Source organism: Centruroides sculpturatus, unplaced genomic scaffold (assembly GCF_000671375.1).
Source record: "Centruroides sculpturatus isolate CEXI.00-Female unplaced genomic scaffold, Cexi_2.0 scaffold1729, whole genome shotgun sequence".
Taxonomy (NCBI): Eukaryota; Metazoa; Arthropoda; class Arachnida; order Scorpiones; family Buthidae; genus Centruroides; species Centruroides sculpturatus.
Genome location: NW_019386170.1, coordinates 71,382 through 90,932, shown reverse-complemented (window position 1 = coordinate 90,932; position 19,551 = coordinate 71,382). Strand labels below are relative to the sequence as shown.

General features: G+C 29.4%; 1 protein-coding gene across 1 annotated transcript in view; it reads right to left on the bottom strand.

Moving 5' to 3' along the window:
* Positions 1–1,072: 1,072 nt before the first annotated feature.
* The window catches only part of LOC111613897 (splicing factor 3B subunit 4-like), a 22,964-nt gene continuing 4,485 nt past the window's right edge, over positions 1,073–19,551 (bottom strand). Inside the window, exon 4 of the mRNA XM_023355251.1 lies at positions 1,073–1,270. Within this exon, the coding sequence (XP_023211019.1) occupies positions 1,073–1,270 (198 nt within the window). The remainder of the gene's footprint in view (positions 1,271–19,551) is intronic.

Here is a 19,551-nt window from a genome sequence, read left to right as displayed (position 1 = left end):
GTTCTTTTTAGGTGAACAGTTCTTTCCAGGTGAGTAGAAAGATTTCAGTTAAGTTCAGGTCTTCTAGTCTTGTCCAAGAGGAGGAGGTTCGGATTCTCGGCGGGAGGTAGACGATCGGAGCGCACACACAGATACCAATAATAACTTCCACCCCCTTACTCATCATGCCTGGCCCTTTTATATCAAGTCCTCATTTTCGAACTTTTCTCCGATTTCGTCAGCGATGACGATCTTCTTGGTCCAATGAGGGGACGGGTGACACAATCGTGACACAGAAATGTACTCATCTCAACACGGAACCTAACTCGTGGGAATCAAGGTTTTTATTGATTTTATTTTTCCTTTTTCTCTTTTAATTTTCTGTTTTCTCGTTCCGTCTTTATAAAGTTTATTTTAAAAAAATTATAGTTTAAAACACTAAATTTCTGGTCCTCACATCACCCTGGGCTTTCTAAAATCGAGCTTGGTTTCCTTGAGCAAGCTGGATTTTATCTCATTGAGGAAGTGTTTTTACAAGTTTGTTCCGGCTCTCTCTCTCTCTCTTTTTATCGCGGTCGCGTTACAATGTTATTCTCGGAAGTTATTGATACGTCACGGAAATTGACAATTGTTGATATTTTTGCTCTCTCTCTCTCATAAGTTAGCGTTAAGGTGTTTCGCGTTCGTAAGAAAATTACACGAACAGGTTAAATGGATTAAAACATTATTTATTGATAATTTCCTTCGTTGATCCCTAATTCCTTCGGGGGATTAAAATTAAAGGTTACTATTTTGTTTCTCTTCTATCTATGTTCCCTTTTTTTGTTAGTTTTAGTGGTTGTATACTATTTCGGCCTTCCTTTGGTGGGCTGGCCTTCCGTTTTGGGATTCGACTTCGTCTTGGAGGTGGAAGGATCCAAGGTCGATCTTCCATGGGTCCTTGGCTTCTTAGAGCATAGTAATGTGAAGAAGTTGGTTGTTCCTCTTCGATGGTGGGTTCTATATCAGTTTCCTTTTCTCCTTCAGACTCAGATTCGGATTCAGAGTCAGATATGGACTCAGTTTGTTGTCGTGACAATTCTGGAAAATAAATTCATCCCAGGGGTCTATATTGGAAGGTAGTTCCTTTGAAAGGGAAGTCTCGTTGACTGGAAGTGGCAGGTTGATCTCTGAGTTCTTTTTGTTCGAATTCTTGTCGAGCAATAACATGTTTGAGACGATTAGCATGAACTTGAATTCTCTTCTTCGTAGTTAAATTNTTTTCTCCGATTTCGTCAGCGATGACGATCTTCTTGGTCCAATGAGGGGACGGGTGACACAATCGTGACACAGAAATGTACTCATCTCAACACGGAACCTAACTCGTGGGAATCAAGGTTTTTATTGATTTTAGTTTTCCTTTTTCTCGTTTAATTATCTGTTTTCTCGTTCCGTTTTATAAAGTTTATTAAAAAAAAATTTAGTTTAAAACACAAAATTTCTGGTCCTCACATATGTTATCTCTGTATTTAGGTTTCATCACATTATAATGAAAATCATACATCAAATGCTTTGAAACATCTAATATGCACATTCCCACAAAGATGAGTTTATTAACCTAATTAATGGAGAGAAAAACTGATCAAAATTTAGGGTTAAAATATATTTTTATCTTATTCATGTGAATAGCACATAGGTTTTCAGTAAATATGGTTCGATGTTTAAAGTTCAGCATTGCTATTAATTTTTCTACTTTTTTAGCGTCACAACATAATCTTATGTCAACACGATTTCCTATATTTTCCATTTTCTTACCATACAGAAAGTTTAATTAAATTGCCTCAATGTCCTTTTTTCTGATTAATATGTAAATTGTCGACTATAAATTCGTATCTTCTATTATCAGGACTTATTATACTGATTTACAGATAATATTACAAAGATTAACAGAAAACAATTAATATTTTATTTCGTATACCCGATAGTATCCAGTTTATATTGAGTTAATCAGGTATACGAAATAAAATATAAATTGTTTTCTGTTAATTTTTGTAATATTATCTGTAAACCAGTATAATAAGTCCTGATAATAGAAGATACGAATTTTTTGTCGAAAATTTACATATTCATACGGAGAGTTGTTCATTAGTTCAAAAAAGTCCTTTTTCGAAATCAATAGTTGCTTTTTTTTCACATTTTTGTATTCATATCTATGTATTTCTTTAAACAATCTGATTGCTTGAATTCTAATACTCTATGTAAGTTTTCGAGTTTCATCCCCATTTTTAAATATTGTTTAAGACTTCTATAATAAAGCACATGCTTCTTTTTATCATAAAGTGTTGTTAATAATTTTAATTGTTTCTATCCATCTGCGATCGATGGTATTCTGTTCTCTGGAGCTAAAAATAGATCAGAATGATAATCATGTAATTCTTTCGAATATTCCAAATCAACTTCTAATGTATATCCTTCTCTATTGTCATCAGAAATATTCATCAGAAATTGTTCACTCTATTCTGGTGAAATATAAGTTTTTCCATTCCATTCTTTTTCAAAAGAATATTTCTTTTGCAGAAAATTATTACATCATTCAAATCCACCGTATGGTAAATATTGACTCATGGCCCATCAATATAAGTTATTAGCGTCTAGATACATCAAATAATTAGATTCCATGTTTTAATCATAATCTTTCATATACTTGTTATTTGCCTTTTCATATTTCTTAAAACATCGGGAGATCCACCTCTTATTCCTTTTTCTATCATCAAAATCATATCATAATCACTTATTAACTGTAAATGTACACCAGTCATCTTTAACATTGCATCCCATGATAATTCAAGTACTGTGAAATACCATGCTGGGACTAATTTATAAGTTTTCATGCATACATCTGTAACATTCTCAAAGATGTCTGCTAGTATCAAAACATCTCTTTTCACTTATAGATCTGAATATTGTCCCATATTCCTAATCGTAAATGCATCCCATACATTTTGTGCATGTTTAAAATCTTTATCCGTTATACCACATTCATTTAATATACTATAAAACTCTTGTTTCGGAAAAAGTTTATCCATTTCACATTTGTTCCACGAATCCATATAGTCATAAGGATAAACACCTTTTCTTAAAGATAAATCTAATAGGTGATTAAAAATACTTAAATGTTTCTCTAAACTGTTTTTTTTTTACAAATTACTGGAGAGTTTAAATTTATGGCGAGTAGTATTGATAAATTAATCTATAAACCCAATTTTTAATTTCTTACTAAATGATATATATCTCTCTTCATTTTTCCAATTTTCTTACTAGATGATATATATCTCTCTTCATTTTTCGGTATCAAACTAATTGTCTTTGTACCATACCCAAGTTCCTTGATAAATAAATGGGAGTCATATCCAGTTAGATTATGAAGGAATATTGGTATAAAGTTAGGTTTTTAAATTTGAAATTGCACTGATTATGAGCTGATCCTCTGTATTCACCTGTAAAATGATTATGATCTCTATCTTTGTATAATTCCCACCACATATATAACTGGTATTAGTATTTTGAAAATGTTTGAAAATCTTTTTTATTTATTTATTTATTCAAAAATTTATATTCATTCAGTTGTGCTTTTTTTTGTATATTTCTCTAATGGAAAATATTTAAATTTACAATAAACTGTTTGTCACTCAAATACACGTCAGATTCTAATATCCTCCCAGCTTTAAGTAGATTAAATAGCTGTTTATAAAATTTAAATGCTTGGTTGTATTTCGACTTTCTTTCTGACAGTTTTAACGATTTATCTATAACTTCAATTATTCTGGATCCCAAGCTTAATACTGCTTACGGAACTATAACAAACGCAGATAGACCTGAAACACTAAATATAAATTTTCCAACTGTTAATGATACACTAATTACAGGTAACCCCCGTATAACACGGCACTTCTATAGCACGGATTCACTCTAACACGGTTCGAGAATTGGTACCATTTCCCGTATAACACAGTACTTTTATAGCATGGATTCACTCTGACACGGGTCGAGAATTGGGTAAAACCCTCGTACAACAGGAAATGTAATAAATTTTTACATACCTAAGTAATAATAGTTCACGAAAATTATTATTTTCGTGAACTATTAGTACTTAAGTATGTAAATTTTCTCTTCTCGCCTTCTGTCGATACACGTGGTCCTTCTCGAAACTTGTTTCAATGTTGCCAGATCGCGACGCTTCTGCTTCTGATGTTGCCGAATGTTTTTCCCTTATTCCATACTTGCTTTATTCTTCATAAGTGCTTAGCACCATATAAGGAAATTTATAAAGACCTTTTAACTAGAAGCAAGCAATCTAAAATTACATACATTTTGCAAAAGGTAAAGCATGGATCTGAAGATAATGCAGAAAAATGCTCAGAGGATAAGGATAACTTGCCAAAAAGAAAACGCTCTCGGTTAATTAATAGTGTTTTTAGTGATGACGAAGAAAACATTGTTTAATTTATATTAATATGTATCACTTAAAAAAATTTTAATGAAGATATTTATCTTAATTATGAAAATATACTAGCATGATTTTTAATTTTTGGAACCAAACCCTCCTTTTCGTATTAGTTCTTTGTTTCGTATAACACCGATTCGCATAGCACGGCAATTTTTTGGAACGTAACTACCGTGTTATACGGGGGTTATCTGTACATGATAATCATTATATCACTTTCTCTAAACATTTCTTTTTTTCTAAGTATTCTTCCATTTATAAAGGAATAAAATTACGTCGATACTTTATCTTTAGATTTTTAAGATCTAGCATAAAGAAATCGTATGCTTTTTGAAAAGCTTTACTATATAAATTTTTACAAAATGATCCATCTATTTCTCTAATTATCTGCGTAATTTCTCTATCTTGAATCTTGAAGGGAATAATATAATTATAGTTTTTTCTTATGTTAATTGGTGTTCAGTAATAGGATTGAGATACGTAAATAATTGAAGCATTTTTTTTCTTTCCTCTGATAAAGAAATCTACTATTTTAGATTGATCTTTTTCAGTAATACAATCATCAAAAATAATCAGATTTTTTATCGATGGTCTAAACTATTGATGTCAATCATATCTTCTATACTCGAACAAAAAACTATTCCTTTTTAAATTTTTTAAATAACTGTAATAACTTTTTATTTTTTACACTCAATTTATCTTCTCCCAACTCATCAGATTGAGTATAGTTTTCTTGAAGTTTTTCATATATTGGTTCATTAATATCTTTAGCACATACATATAAAGCATCAAAATTCAATTGATCATAAATTAAATTTAATAAAAGATTTGTTTTTCCACATCCTGACAAACAAACGATTAAAAGTTTGAAAGGATGTTTAGGTAACCAGAAAAAACATATATAGGAGAAACAAAAAAAAATTAAAAATAAGAATAAATGAATGCATCTGAGCAATCAAGAGAAATTATGCAAATTCAGTAGTAGCGGAGCATTGTAATATCACAAATTGTGAAATAGTATTGAATTCAGTTAAAATAAAGAAAAAAGAAATGAATAATAATAAAAGACAACTTTATAAACATATTAATATAATAAGACAAAATAATAAAATAAATAGTAATACCGGTAGGAAACGCACTAATCATGGCTAAGACTCATAGAAAAAGGGGAGTGTCTAACTGATAAAAAGAACAATCAGAAAAAGTGGAAACGAGGTTTAAGGCAAACGGATCTAGAACGAATGTAAGTTGTAACAATAGTAAGTAAATTAAAAAACTGAAATAATGTTAAAATAATATATTTAATACAGGTTTAAGATTATAGTACTACTGCTATTGTCGGTCAAATTTGAATGTCCAGCTGTGGTAAAAATAAATAAAAACCTTAAAATTGTAAGATTTTATTGAGAATTTTATTAAACCTTTTGTCAGGAATTTTAATTGTAATTTTAAATACTTAATTTTATTGTTATAGAATATACAAAAGTACCTGCTGAGGAGGGACAAGAATGTCCGAAACGCAAAACTATGTATGTGTNAAACTGAAATAATGTTAAAATAATCTATTTAATACAGGTTTAAGATTATAGTACTACTGCTATTGTCGGTCAAATTTGAATGTCCAGCTGTGGTAAAAATAAATAAAAACCTTAAAATTGTAAGATTTTATTGAGAATTTTATTAAACCTTTTGTCGGGAATTTTAATTGTAATTTTAAATACTTAATTTTATTGTTATAGAATATACAAAAGTACCTGCTGAGAAGGGTCAAAAAAATATTGAGTGTAAAAAACGCACAACTATATTTGTGTCCAGGTATATTAAGTAAAATAAAAAATATTTTTCTGTAGTGCCAGTATAATAAGTCCCGGTAATAAAAGATACGTTATTATAGACGAAAATTTATATTTTAGTAAGAAGAAAGGATATTCAGGCAATTTAATTAACTAATGTTCTGTTAGATTAATTAAAAGTAACGTTCAAAATAATTCTAGCAGAACAATAATTGTAAGTACAACCACAGATAAAATCAGAAATATTTTTGTAATCCCACTATATCAAGGAAAAAAAACGATCAGAATAAAAATAATATAATATTCGATAACTTAGATATGATGAGATGTTAGTTAAGAATTAATAATGATAAATATCCCACAGAAGATTATAATTTTAGCTTTAAACCCAGAGAATTAGATTATTCGAGATATTATTCTGATTTCTTAGTGAGAAAATTAAATACTGACAGTACAGGTCTGATAGTTTAGTAAGTTATACAAACTATGGGAGACTGTATTTTATAATTTATTTCGATGTTTTTAAACATCCCTGTTATAATAATGTTGATAATTTGAAAGTTGAATTCTTTTGGCAATTAAGAGAAACACCTGCTAAACCATACAGATTTCATTTCGTTTTAGTTAAAAAAGGAAAGGTGTTATGAATATCTACAAGAGGACTTTTAAAACCATTAAAACTTTAAAGTAATTAAATGGCTTAATTTCTTTTTGGTCATTATTACGACGAAGTAAAAGAAGGTCTTCTTGGTCCTTCGGGTAATAGTTTCAAATTAACGTATGATGGAAATTATGATATGCAAAATAAGATCTTAAAATATTGTAAACATCCAATAGATGAAAACGATGCTGCAACCAAGGAATACATTGATAATAAATTAAAAATAATCAATGAATTAAATAATGATTTTCAAGCTTTCGCTAAAGAAAATGCTAATAAATTAAAAATATTAGAAGTTCACATAACAGATAAAACTAATTTAGAAAAAAATATTCATGAATTAAATTTAAACTTTATTAATTTGANATATTGATAATAAATTAAAAATAATCAATGAATTAAATAATGATTTTCAAGCTTTCGCTAAAGAAAATGCTAATAAATTAAAAATATTAGAAGTTCACATAACAGATAAAACTAATTTAGAAAAAAATATTCATGAATTAAATTTAAACTTTATTAATTTGACAACAGAAACGAGTAAAAAACTTCTGACATTAGATAGTAGATGTCTGAAAATATATATTGGTGCTTTCAATGCAAAAAACAAAAGAATTAGAAATGTCGATGATCCAACGGAAGACAAAAATGTTGTGAATAAAAGATAAGATATTTTGAAAATAATGCTTTAACCATAAACAATGATGATGTGTTTGATACAAAAATAAGACAATAATAAACGTTTCACAACATACATGTAAATTTGAAGTTACTAACAAATATTCTGTTGATAGCAGGACTGAAATATCAGCAGAACCAAGTAATGCACTCTTTAGAAATCAGGATGAATTATTTGTGAAAAATGTGCAGAATTATTTTACATGTATTATTAAATTTGAAATTATAACACAGATGGAGGAGACTTATTATCCATTTAAAAAATTAAAACAATGTCTGCTACCAACAAATGGTCGCATTAAAGAAGTATTTTATTCAAACAAAAAAGATGAATTAGATTTGTTAGTATTTTTAAATGAAACAAACATAGAAACAAGTGGTGAAAGTAATATCAGTCCGTTTAAAGCTAGTGATATATTATCAATTAAAACCAACAGTGGGTATCCAGAGGAAGGTAAGCTCTTTCTTGAAATGAAATTACTTATGATATTTGTATTTGTAATATATGAAATATAATTTTTTTATTTATTTTACTATATCAGTTTTATCCACATACCAAATTTTATGACTCTACGATTATTAGGGAAAAAGTATTGTTTTTGGCAGTCATTGACCTTTTAGGTCCATCCGATTACGTAATCATACTTAGATCATTAAGTTATATCAACTTACCAAATTTTATCATTCTAGTAGTAGTAGTAGTAGTAGTATAGTAGTTCTTAGGGATAAAAAATTGAATGAATTTCAAGTTTTTCTTTCCTTCAATAAAAAATTAAGGAATGAAGATTTAGATGAGACGAGTAATTTTAAATTTGTATACAGGGGAATGAGAAATTGTGGAAATACAGTAGAGCGTCGTTTATAGGGACTGGAATTGCTCGGATAACTTATTTTTCGGATAACCGATTATTTGCGAAAAAATATCTTAACCTATTTCATGTTAAAAATTTTCTCCGTTGCGTGTCGCTATGCGTTGAATTTTCGTCGATGTTAATCCTAACGTAAACTTTTAAAATAATAATCGTCGCTATTGTATCGTTCAAAATTATTTCTTTATTTTTTACAAACAAAATAAATATGCTAAAAAATATAAAAACAATATAAAATTATACTTTAGAAGTTAATCTATTATCAAAAACGTTCGATTCAGCACGACACACAGTCCTCAAAGAAACACCACACAAAAGTACCAGTGCTGTCAGATAAAACACACATGAACAAAAAAAATATTGGCATAGCCCAAGATATATCCAAAGATTGCAGCGCCACAGACCTAGAGAAAATTTAAATTTGTGGACTGGAATTCTTTCGGATAACCGACTTTCGGATAAACGACGCCCTACTGTATGTATAAAGCCTATATTATTGAGTTTGTTTGACTATTTATATTTGCTATTTTGTAGTAGATTACAGTTATTAAAATTATATTGATTATGAATATCCAGTATGGCAATCGATATAATTTAAAAATACGATGAAAATAAACCTTTGAAATTTACTAAAACAAAGAAAATGGAGTGGACATCCGATATGAGTGTCGTAGGTTTTTGAAGGAATATGTATGAATTGCTGATGAAAATAAATAAAACAATTACCAAATTTAAAACAACTTAAGCAATCGAAACACTGAATTCGCTTAAAAAAACGCAGAAAAACCTAAATTATTCTTTGCAATGTTAGGATTGTAAATTGAAGATAAATTGCAAATTTTATGATCAGATAAGTAAATTTTTAAAAGCTGATAAATCATTTGTAAACGAAAACGCGGCCATAGACAAAATGGGTAATCCATATTCTACGCAAGACTGAAAATTAGTGAAAAATAGCTGGGAAGACACTTTCAAAAAAAGAAAATCGCCATACTATTCACGTCTAATAGTCAGAAATATAACTGGTTTTTCCATTTATTACGTCTTTATTAAATTTGGGAATATGCTATTATTTATTCTAAAAACAAACAGTACGTTCACCACGTTTTTCTTAGTGTTTTATATCCTTAATTCATATCGTAAAATATACTCCTGAGAAGACGTATATGAAATATTGCAAAATATAAGAGTTAGGCGTGTTGCCTAACTCTCATATTTTGCAATACTTCTATGTTTGATTTTAATCACTATTTTAAAAAAATCGGGTTCATGACAACACGTCATGAAACCGATTTTTTTTTAATAATGATTAGGATCAAACATAGAAATTTGGGGCAATCACAACATAGTTATAGATTTGGGAATAGACTCAAGGTTTATTTTTGTATATTTGCTTTGTTTTTCTTAAAATTTACGCTTGCATGATCACAATATATTAGAAATCTAAAATTGAAGTGATTGAAAATTAAATTTTAAAACCCTTTACGCCCATAACTCGAGATAACTCAATGATGAATTTTTGTTATAAATTTATGATACTTTTTCATCTGAATTTGTAAGAGATGTGTGCAAATAAATTATATTTTNTTTATTATATCAGTTTTATCCACGTACCAAATTTCATGACTACGATTATACGGAAAAAGTATTGTCTTTTGCAGTCATTGACCTTTTAGTTTCATTCGATTACATAATCATACTTAGATCATTAAGATATATCAACCTACCAAATTTTATCATTCTAGTAGTAGTAGTAGTAGTAGTTGTTGTTGTTGTATAGTAGTTATTAGGAATAGAGTATTAAATAAATTTCGAGATTTTCTTCCTGCTCGATTTTCTAAAAAATTAAAAAATGATGATTTAGATGAGATGGGTAATTTTAAATTTATATACATGAGCATGAGAGATTGTGCGAATATGTATAAAGTTCATATTATTGAGTTTGTTTGACTTTTTTTATATTTACTTTTTGTAAGAAATCACAGTTATTAAAATTATGTTGATTATGAATATCCAGTATGGTAATCGATATATTTTGAAAATACGATGAAAAATAAACTTTTGAAATTTACTAAAACAAAGAAAATGGAGTAAACATACAATATAAGTGTCGTAGGTTTTTGAAGGAATATGTATGAATTGCTGATGAAAAAAATAAAACAATTAACAAATTTAAAACAAATTAAGCAATCGAAACATTGAATTCGCTTAAAAGACGAAGAAAAACTTAACTTAATCCTTGCAATGTTAGGATTGTAAATATAAGATAAATTGTAAATTTTATGATCAGATAAGTACTGTAAATTTTTAAAAGCTGTTAAATTATTTGTAAACGGAAACGCGGCCATAGACCAAATGGGTAATCTATATTCTATGCAAGATTGAAAGTTGGTAAAAAATAGCTGGGAAGACACTTTCAAAAAAAGAAAATCACCATAATATTCACGTCTAATAGTCAGAGACATAACTGCTTTTTCCATTTATTACGACTTTATTAAATTTAAGAATATGTTGTTATTTATTTTATAAATAAACGGTACGTACACCACATTTTACTTAGTGTTTTATATCCTTAATTCGTATCGTAAAATATACTCCGGAGAAGACATATATGAAATATTGCAAAATGTAAGAGTTAAGCGTGTTGTCTAACTCTCATATTTTCCAATATTTCTATATTTAATTTTAATCACAAAAAAATCAGTTTCATGACGTTTTGTCGTAATACCGATTTTTTTAAATAATGAAACAATGATCAAACATAGAAATTTGGGGCAATCACAACAAAGTTATAGATTCGGGAATAGACTCAAGGTTCATTTTTGGTATATTTGCTTTGTTTTTCTTAAAATTTACGCTTGCATGATCATAATATTTAAGAAATCTAAAATTGAAGTAATTAAAAATTAAACTTTAAAACCCTTTTTGCCCATAACCCGAGGTAACCCGATGATGATTTTTTGTTATAAATTTATGATACTTTTTCACTTGAATTTGTAACAGATGTGTGCAAATAAATTATATTTTGTTTCTTTAGTCAGTTTTGCTAAAAGATTCGACTATGTTTTAGCTACACTGAAATTACAGCACATACTACCTTGTATTACAGTACGTGATAGCAAGATACTAGACAATGGATAGTTGTATAGTATTTTATTCTTTGGGAATAATATCAGATGTATTTATTACTGTATTAATACATGTGATAGCAAAGTGATAATAAAGGATTTATGTTTATTGTAACTAGTCTCGTGATACAACAAAAAACTACTTTGTTCGTGATTTCTCTAGTTTTCTTAATATACTTATAGTTTTACAAGTAAATCGATTAATTATTTGTATTGATATTTTTAATTAATGTAATTTCTCAATTTAAATATTAAAATGAATTTGTTTTAGGGAGATGCTGTAAGTATAATACTCCTGTCTTAATTTATTATATAGTTTCCCTAATATTTTGATAAATATGATTACTCAATTTAAATTTTAAAATGAATTTGTTTTAGGCAGCGGCTGTAAGTATAATACTCCTGTCTTAATTTATTATATAGTTTCCCTAATATTTTGATAAATATGATTACTCAATTTAAATTTTAAAATGAATTTGTTTTAGGCAGCGGCTGTAAGTATAATACTCCTGTCTTAATTTATTATATAGTTTCCCTAATATTTTGATAAATATGATTACTCAATTTAAATTTTAAAATGAATTTTTCTTTTGTCAACTATCTAATATTTCTAATTTCATATTTTATTTGCTTTAAGCAAAACAGAACAATGTGCAAAAAGTAATTTTACTAGCAGATAAAAGTGAACCATTAATATCAATATTCAAATATTGTAACTGAGTTATGGTCTAATTAAGTGTATAAGTGTAATACAGTTCAAAAAGTTTTAAAAATGGGCAGAAAGTTTAGGTGTAAAGAATTAATTAAGAAATACACATAAGGTATTAAGACTTCCTCAGTTTTCAAAATAATTATTGATAATTATCGAATTTTAACTATTTACAATATACATTGTGTGGTTTTTTACATGATAATGTTTATCACAGTGTGGATGTATTAAAATCATTATTGTTGAAATAATCTGGCAATTCCAGCACCATGTAAATATTTAAGCCTATTCCAATTAATAATGCGTAAGAATAGAAACAAATTTGTATCTGTTTCTCTTACGCATTATTAATTGGAATAAGCGTAAATATTTACATAGTGTTCGAATTACTAGATTACTTCGAATTAATTCTATGTAGAAAAATAGAAGCAAAATGTCATCAAATTTGGTATGGTGATATCTCAGGACATGTGTTAAACATTTTCGTAAAACAAAACTACTAATTTTCGATTTCATTGCAGTTTTGACATTTAAAGTTTGAAGGATTTTATTTGCAGAACACTCATATTATTCACGGGTACATGACACAGTAAGAGATACTGCTTAATATAATTCCATTTTGAAGGTACCAACCAGAATGCGATAAACACTATTTTTTTCTGGCTGTATTTAATTTTTGTCGAGTCCTTCAGGTTCTTCAAATTTGCAACTTGCTCTGAATACAAATTTTCCGACAAATTTATGTATCATCACAACGAAAAATTGCAAAAAATTCAAATTATACGACTTTCTATCTCATAAGCGCCATAGTAGTTAGTTTGGGTACTAAGTTTTTCAGGAAATGTAATCCTCATGTTCAGAAATGTGATTAAATTTCGATTGGATGCATTTGGCTGACCAAATGTCTGTGTAGTAATCGTTGAATAAAAATACAAATCAAATTTTTTATGCAATAGCGTTTATCTAATGATCTTCCTTGGCTCTAGTGTTAAGATATTTTGTTATTTTAGTAACTTTTTGCTAATTATTTTGAATTCATAGTTTTGTAAATATGATATGTGATTACATTTGAATTATTTTTGGTTTGCCAAGTCGTCAGTGTTTAGATATAATTCTAATTAAGGATTTCTTTTTTATTCACAATCAATATCTGTTTATGAATAAGAGTAGTAGTATATTTATAAAATGTTTATGCTTTATCCTTAATTACCACCATTTTTTTTTCTCATTGAAATTTGCACAATTTATCTTTTAAATATATTTATTCTAACTTAGTCTCATCAATTACATTGCTCATTTTATTAGCTATGTCTCCTCTCTAAAATTGCACTGCTGTCAACAGCTGGACACCTTAGAAGTTTGAAGGAGTGCATGTCAAGAGTTGTAATTTGNTTATAAATGTAAAACTATAGTATTTCATTAAGCTTAAAACGTGTTTACATAATTTAATTAAAAATATTTTATATGTATACAGTTATTTAATTTACACACTTTTACATTCTGTTATTTTAGGTTTCCCGAAAACAGAAGTCAAATCTGAATACAAATAAACTGATTTTTTTCTCTTGATGTGAATTAAATAAAATGTATTTTCTTGCAAATTTATTATGTCTCTTTTATTTATTTTACAAATTATAATACAGCATCTTAATTATATTACATTACAAATTGTCTGATTCTGAAAATCATAATATAATGCACAATAAATTTACGGATAAAATTTTTTTTATTATGCAAACTTATGTATGCTCAATTTTTTTAAATTAAATATAATCTGTATCTGAAGCTACTTTCAAAACTGTTTAAAGCATAGTTTAAATAATTAAAAAATAATTTTATTTACTGACTACAGTGACATGTCTGAAAAATGACAAATTATGACCACATAAAACAAACGTTGTTTAAAAGTATGTTGTTGGAAATTCCATTATATAATGAATTCTTATAAACGTTAACCCCCCCCCCAAAAAAAACGTTTAGTATAAAACGAGTTATGAACTCATGTCATTATTTTTTTAAATTTTGTTTCCTACCTTAAAATTCACTTTTATTTGTTAACAACTGAGGTTGAGTTTTTGTCAGAAATTAGTAAATGTATGCGAAATTGAATTGAAAATAAGAACACTATACAAATTTCGTTTATTATGAAAATTATGCATTTTGCATTAAATGCTCCTCGCTAGTCCCTTTTCTTGTACAGCGATCTAGTTGAAAATATGTTTTAGGTTACCAATTTAAACATACATGTGATTGCAATAAACATGATATTACATGAACATAAAAATTTAATGTGTTACATTTAAACAGGTGACAATTGAATTGTTAGATATTTCCGATATCTGAGTAAAAAGGAAAATAATAGAACGAAAAAAACGTTTAATGAACGTTAATTGTTGAATAAGATAAATAGATAGAGATAAAGAGAATGTTTGTAGATTACAAGAAGTGAAATATAATTAAAATATTTTTACAACATTATATGGTTCGTATAAAGAATAAAAAAATTAAAATAAAAAATATACTATTAAATTATGAAAATGATAGATAAACTCTTACTGCATAATACAAAACTAGAATATTAGGTGTACACTTTAAATCTAAATATATAATATTGCTTGTCCTGACTGACTGACTGAATGACTCACAGATTCATCAATGCCCAGAACAAACCGCTTAACCTTAAGAGGTGAAATTTGGTAGACAGTTACGATACGTCATGGAAACGCACACTAAAAAGGGATTTTCGAAATTCCCCCGCGGGGAGAGAGGGAAAGGATTAAGGTTTAACCGGAAGAACGGCTTCTACTGTACTATTTTAGAAACGATTTTCTGTTTTTATCTGCGTTTTAGTAGGGTATGCCATGGGAATGCACACTAAGAAGGAATTTTTCGAAATTTCCCCGCGGGGGAAAAAGCATTAAATTAAATCTTAACCGGAATAACGGCTTCTACTGTACTATTTAAATGCGATTTTTCGTTTTCAACTACGTTTAATATTCATTGAGTACTTAGATTTATTAAATTGATAACATTTCAAACATAGTTATAAGTATTTTTATCTATTTCGATTTTAAAAATGTTCGAAACCATTTTAAATTCGAATTTGTTATTTCATATTGGTTCGATAATAGAACAATTGTAAACGTTCCATAAAATTGATCAAATTGAAAACAGTTCGTTTGATTCTCGGCAATTCTCATTATTTCAGGCGGTAGGCGTTATATAACAACTAGCTGCAAGGACCCGCTTCGCTGGGTTTTTATTTGTATGTAATATAGTTTTTTTATATAGAAAAAGTGTTATTCTAAGTAATCTAGAATCTAGCTGCAAGGACCCGCTTTGCTGGGCAAAAAGTAACGATAGTGAAGATTAAGATAATTACATTATAGCTAATCTTACCCGTTTTCACAGAATGCAAAAATTAGGTCTCCCGTTTCCAGACTAATTAGAGAATTTTTACGTTTAGTCAAACGAAGTATTTTCAACGTTTCTGGAACGTTTACAATCGTTCTATAATCGAACCAATATTCAAATTTTATGTTCGAATTTAATTCAAACAAATTCCAACATCGTTCGAATAAATTCGAACAAATTTGAACAAATTCGAACAAAACATTCGAAATAGAAAGCCACTTTCAACCACTTTAAGCCCCATATCTCCCGCACTTTTATAGCTATCGAGACGCAATCACCCCTATGCACGAATGGAGACTTGGGGGCTACTACCACATACAAACACCATTCATGTGCGATGTGTAGTTTTGGCGGAAAAGTGAAATATAGGGACATACACGTCCATTTATATATATATATAGATATATATAAATGGACGTGTGTGTCCCTATATTTCACTTTTCCGACAAAACTACACATCGCACGTGAATGGTTTTTGTATGTGGTAGTAGCCCCAAGTCTCCATTAGTGCACTATGGGGTTGTGTCTCGATAGCTATAACGGTACGGGAGATATAAGGCTGAAAGTGGTTTTCTATTTCGAATGTTATATTCGAATTTGTTCGAATTAAATTCGAACATAAAATTCGAATATTTGTTCGATTATAGAACAATTGTAAACGTTCCAGAAAAGTTGAAAATAGTTCGTTTGACTGGGCGTGAACAGGAGATGTTCAGAAATAGAATCGGGACCAGGTTTCTAATTAGTCTGGAAACGGGGGAACTAATTCTTGCATATTGTGAAAACGGGTAAGATTGGCTATAATGTAATTATATTTACTTTCACTATCGTCACTATTTGCCCACATATAAAATCCCAGCGAAGCGGGTCCTTGCAGCTAGTATATATATAATGATTACTATGGTTGTTGAAATACTGAATATAAATGTGGTTTGCTTGCAGAATCCTTGCAGCCAAAACCGTGGGTAACAGCTAGTAAATATATAAACTAGTGATGTNTTTTCAACTAATTTTAATATTCATTGAGTACTTAGATTTATTAAATTGATAACATTTCAAACATTGTTATAAGTATTTTTATCTATTTCGATTTTAAAAATGTTCGAAACCATTTTAAATTCGAATTTGTTATTTCATATTGGTTCGATAATAGAACAATTGTAAACGTTCCATAAAATTGATCAAATTGAAAACAGTTCGTTTGATTCTCGGCAATTCTCATTATTTCAGGCGGTAGGCGTTATATAACAACTAGCTGCAAGGACCCGCTTCGCTGGGTTTTTATTTGTATGTAATATAGTTTTTTTATATAGAAAAAGTGTTATTCTAAGTAATCTAGAATCTAGCTGCAAGGACCCGCTTTGCTGGGCAAAAAGTAACGATAGTGAAGATTAAGATAATTACTTTATAGCTAATCTTACCCGTTTTCACAGAATGCAAAAATTAGGTCTCCCGTTTCCAGACTAATTAGAGAATTTTTACGTTTAGTCAAACGAAGTATTTTCAACGTTTCTGGAACGTTTACAATCGTTCTATAATCGAACCAATATTCAAATTTTATGTTCGAATTTAATTCAAACAAATTCCAACATCGTTCGAATAAATTCGAACAAATTTGAACAAATTCGAACAAAACATTCGAAATAGAAAGCCACTTTCAACCACTTTAAGCCCCATATCTCCCGCACTTTTATAGCTATCGAGACGCAATCACCCCTATGCACGAATGGAGACTTGGGGCTACCACCACATACAAACACCATTCACGTGCGATGTGTAGTTTTGGCGGAAAAGTGAAATATAGGGACATACACGTCCATTTATATATATATATAGATATATATAAATGGACGTGTGTGTCCCTATATTTCACTTTTCCGACAAAACTACACATCGCACGTGAATGGTTTTTGTATGTGGTAGTAGCCCCAAGTCTCCATTAGTGCACTATGGGGTTGTGTCTCGATAGCTATAACGGTACGGGAGATATAAGGCTGAAAGTGGTTTTCTATTTCGAATGTTATATTCGAATTTGTTCGAATTAAATTCGAACATAAAATTCGAATATTTGTTCGATTATAGAACAATTGTAAACGTTCCAGAAAAGTTGAAAATAGTTCGTTTGACTGGGCGTGAACAGGAGATGTTCAGAAATAGAATCGGGACCAGGTTTCTAATTAGTCTGGAAACGGGGGAACTAATTCTTGCATATTGTGAAAACGGGTAAGATTGGCTATAATGTAATTATATTTACTTTCACTATCGTCACTATTTGCCCACATATAAAATCCCAGCGAAGCGGGTCCTTGCAGCTAGTATATATATAATGATTACTATGGTTGTTGAAATACTGAATATAAATGTGGTTTGCTTGCAGAATCCTTGCAGCCAAAACCGTGGGTAACAGCTAGTAAATATATAAACTAGTGATGTTACGAGTATTCAGTTACTATTCGGTATTCGGCCTATTCGGCCTATTTTTCGCTATTCGGCCGAATACCGAATAACTAAAAGCAGGAGTTAAAAATAACAAAACACAGTAAATTAATAATTTTGGTATTTAGATTTAAAGTTATCGGGTTAGTGTTGTTTGTTTATATTTATTTATAACTTATAACATGCACAAAATAAATAAGAAAATATTTGTCACATGTATTCACAATTTATAATTACAAAGTTCAGCACACGTACACACCTATTTGTTCGAGAATTGTTGCACATGTGAGGGTCTGACCCTGCTTATTCTTCTTTTTAAGTGCCTGTCTCTGCTCTTCACTTTCTTTTTCCTCTATCGCTCTAGTCCAGGTATGCCAATGCATACATCATAATATGCGCTCACGATACTTTCGATTCGTCACTTTCTCGTCGTAGATTTCTTATTTTACAATTATGTGTCTCATAGCCTCGTGATAACGAAGAAAAGAGACAAATAAGACGTTAGTATAAGTCACAGTTATGATTTCAAAGATTCCAGACAGCATGGTAGCCCGAACGGCCCCAGGCTTTCGCCCGTGCACGCTAGTAGCTTTCATTACAAGCATTTAGCTTTCCTAAGTTTATGACAACAATTGTTTGGCATTGACAGCCGCAAATTTCGCGCCAATAAGCTGCCTCGACTTATTCGAGGCAGCTTATTGAGTTGATAATATAATCGACTCTTTCGATTATGTTATCAACTCAATTTCATATATATTTTCACATTTTCACTTTGCTGTCCTTCTCTGTTCTTCTTCTGTTATTTATACGTGTAGGTCATTTCATTGTTATCCACATTTGATATCATCACTTATCACATACCGCCATGACGCTCTTGTCTGAACTGTCAAGAATTAACGCGATAGGTGAAGCGTAGTGACAGTGGGCCAATAGAGTGCAGGGTCTTTGCTAAAATGCGGTTTGCTCGCCAATTTTCGTACATGCGTTAATCAAGCCAAATAGTTTGGCCGAATATACTATTCGTTGCAACTTGAATATAAACCGTGCGTTTGGAAAAAGATAAATAAGTAAAAAATGAAACTAACAATTAATTATTGTTTACATTGTCACAATGACAGTTTGCAGTTTTTCGTTACATTGTTTTCAATTTTATTAGGGTTTTGCTTTGTACATCATGCTTTTTCTGTTCAGGAGTTCGTATACACTTAATGGAAGTTCCCTGCTCTCCATATCTGGTTTTTACTTTCATCTATCTAACTACGTTTTAGAGATTAAGGAGGAACAGACAGGGAAACAGACGTTAGTTAAAATTTAGATGTCACCGATATTTCCAAATTTGAACAATTTATTCTTTCTTCGAATAAATAAATCTAAATTTTTATTTAACCATTTTAAATCCTA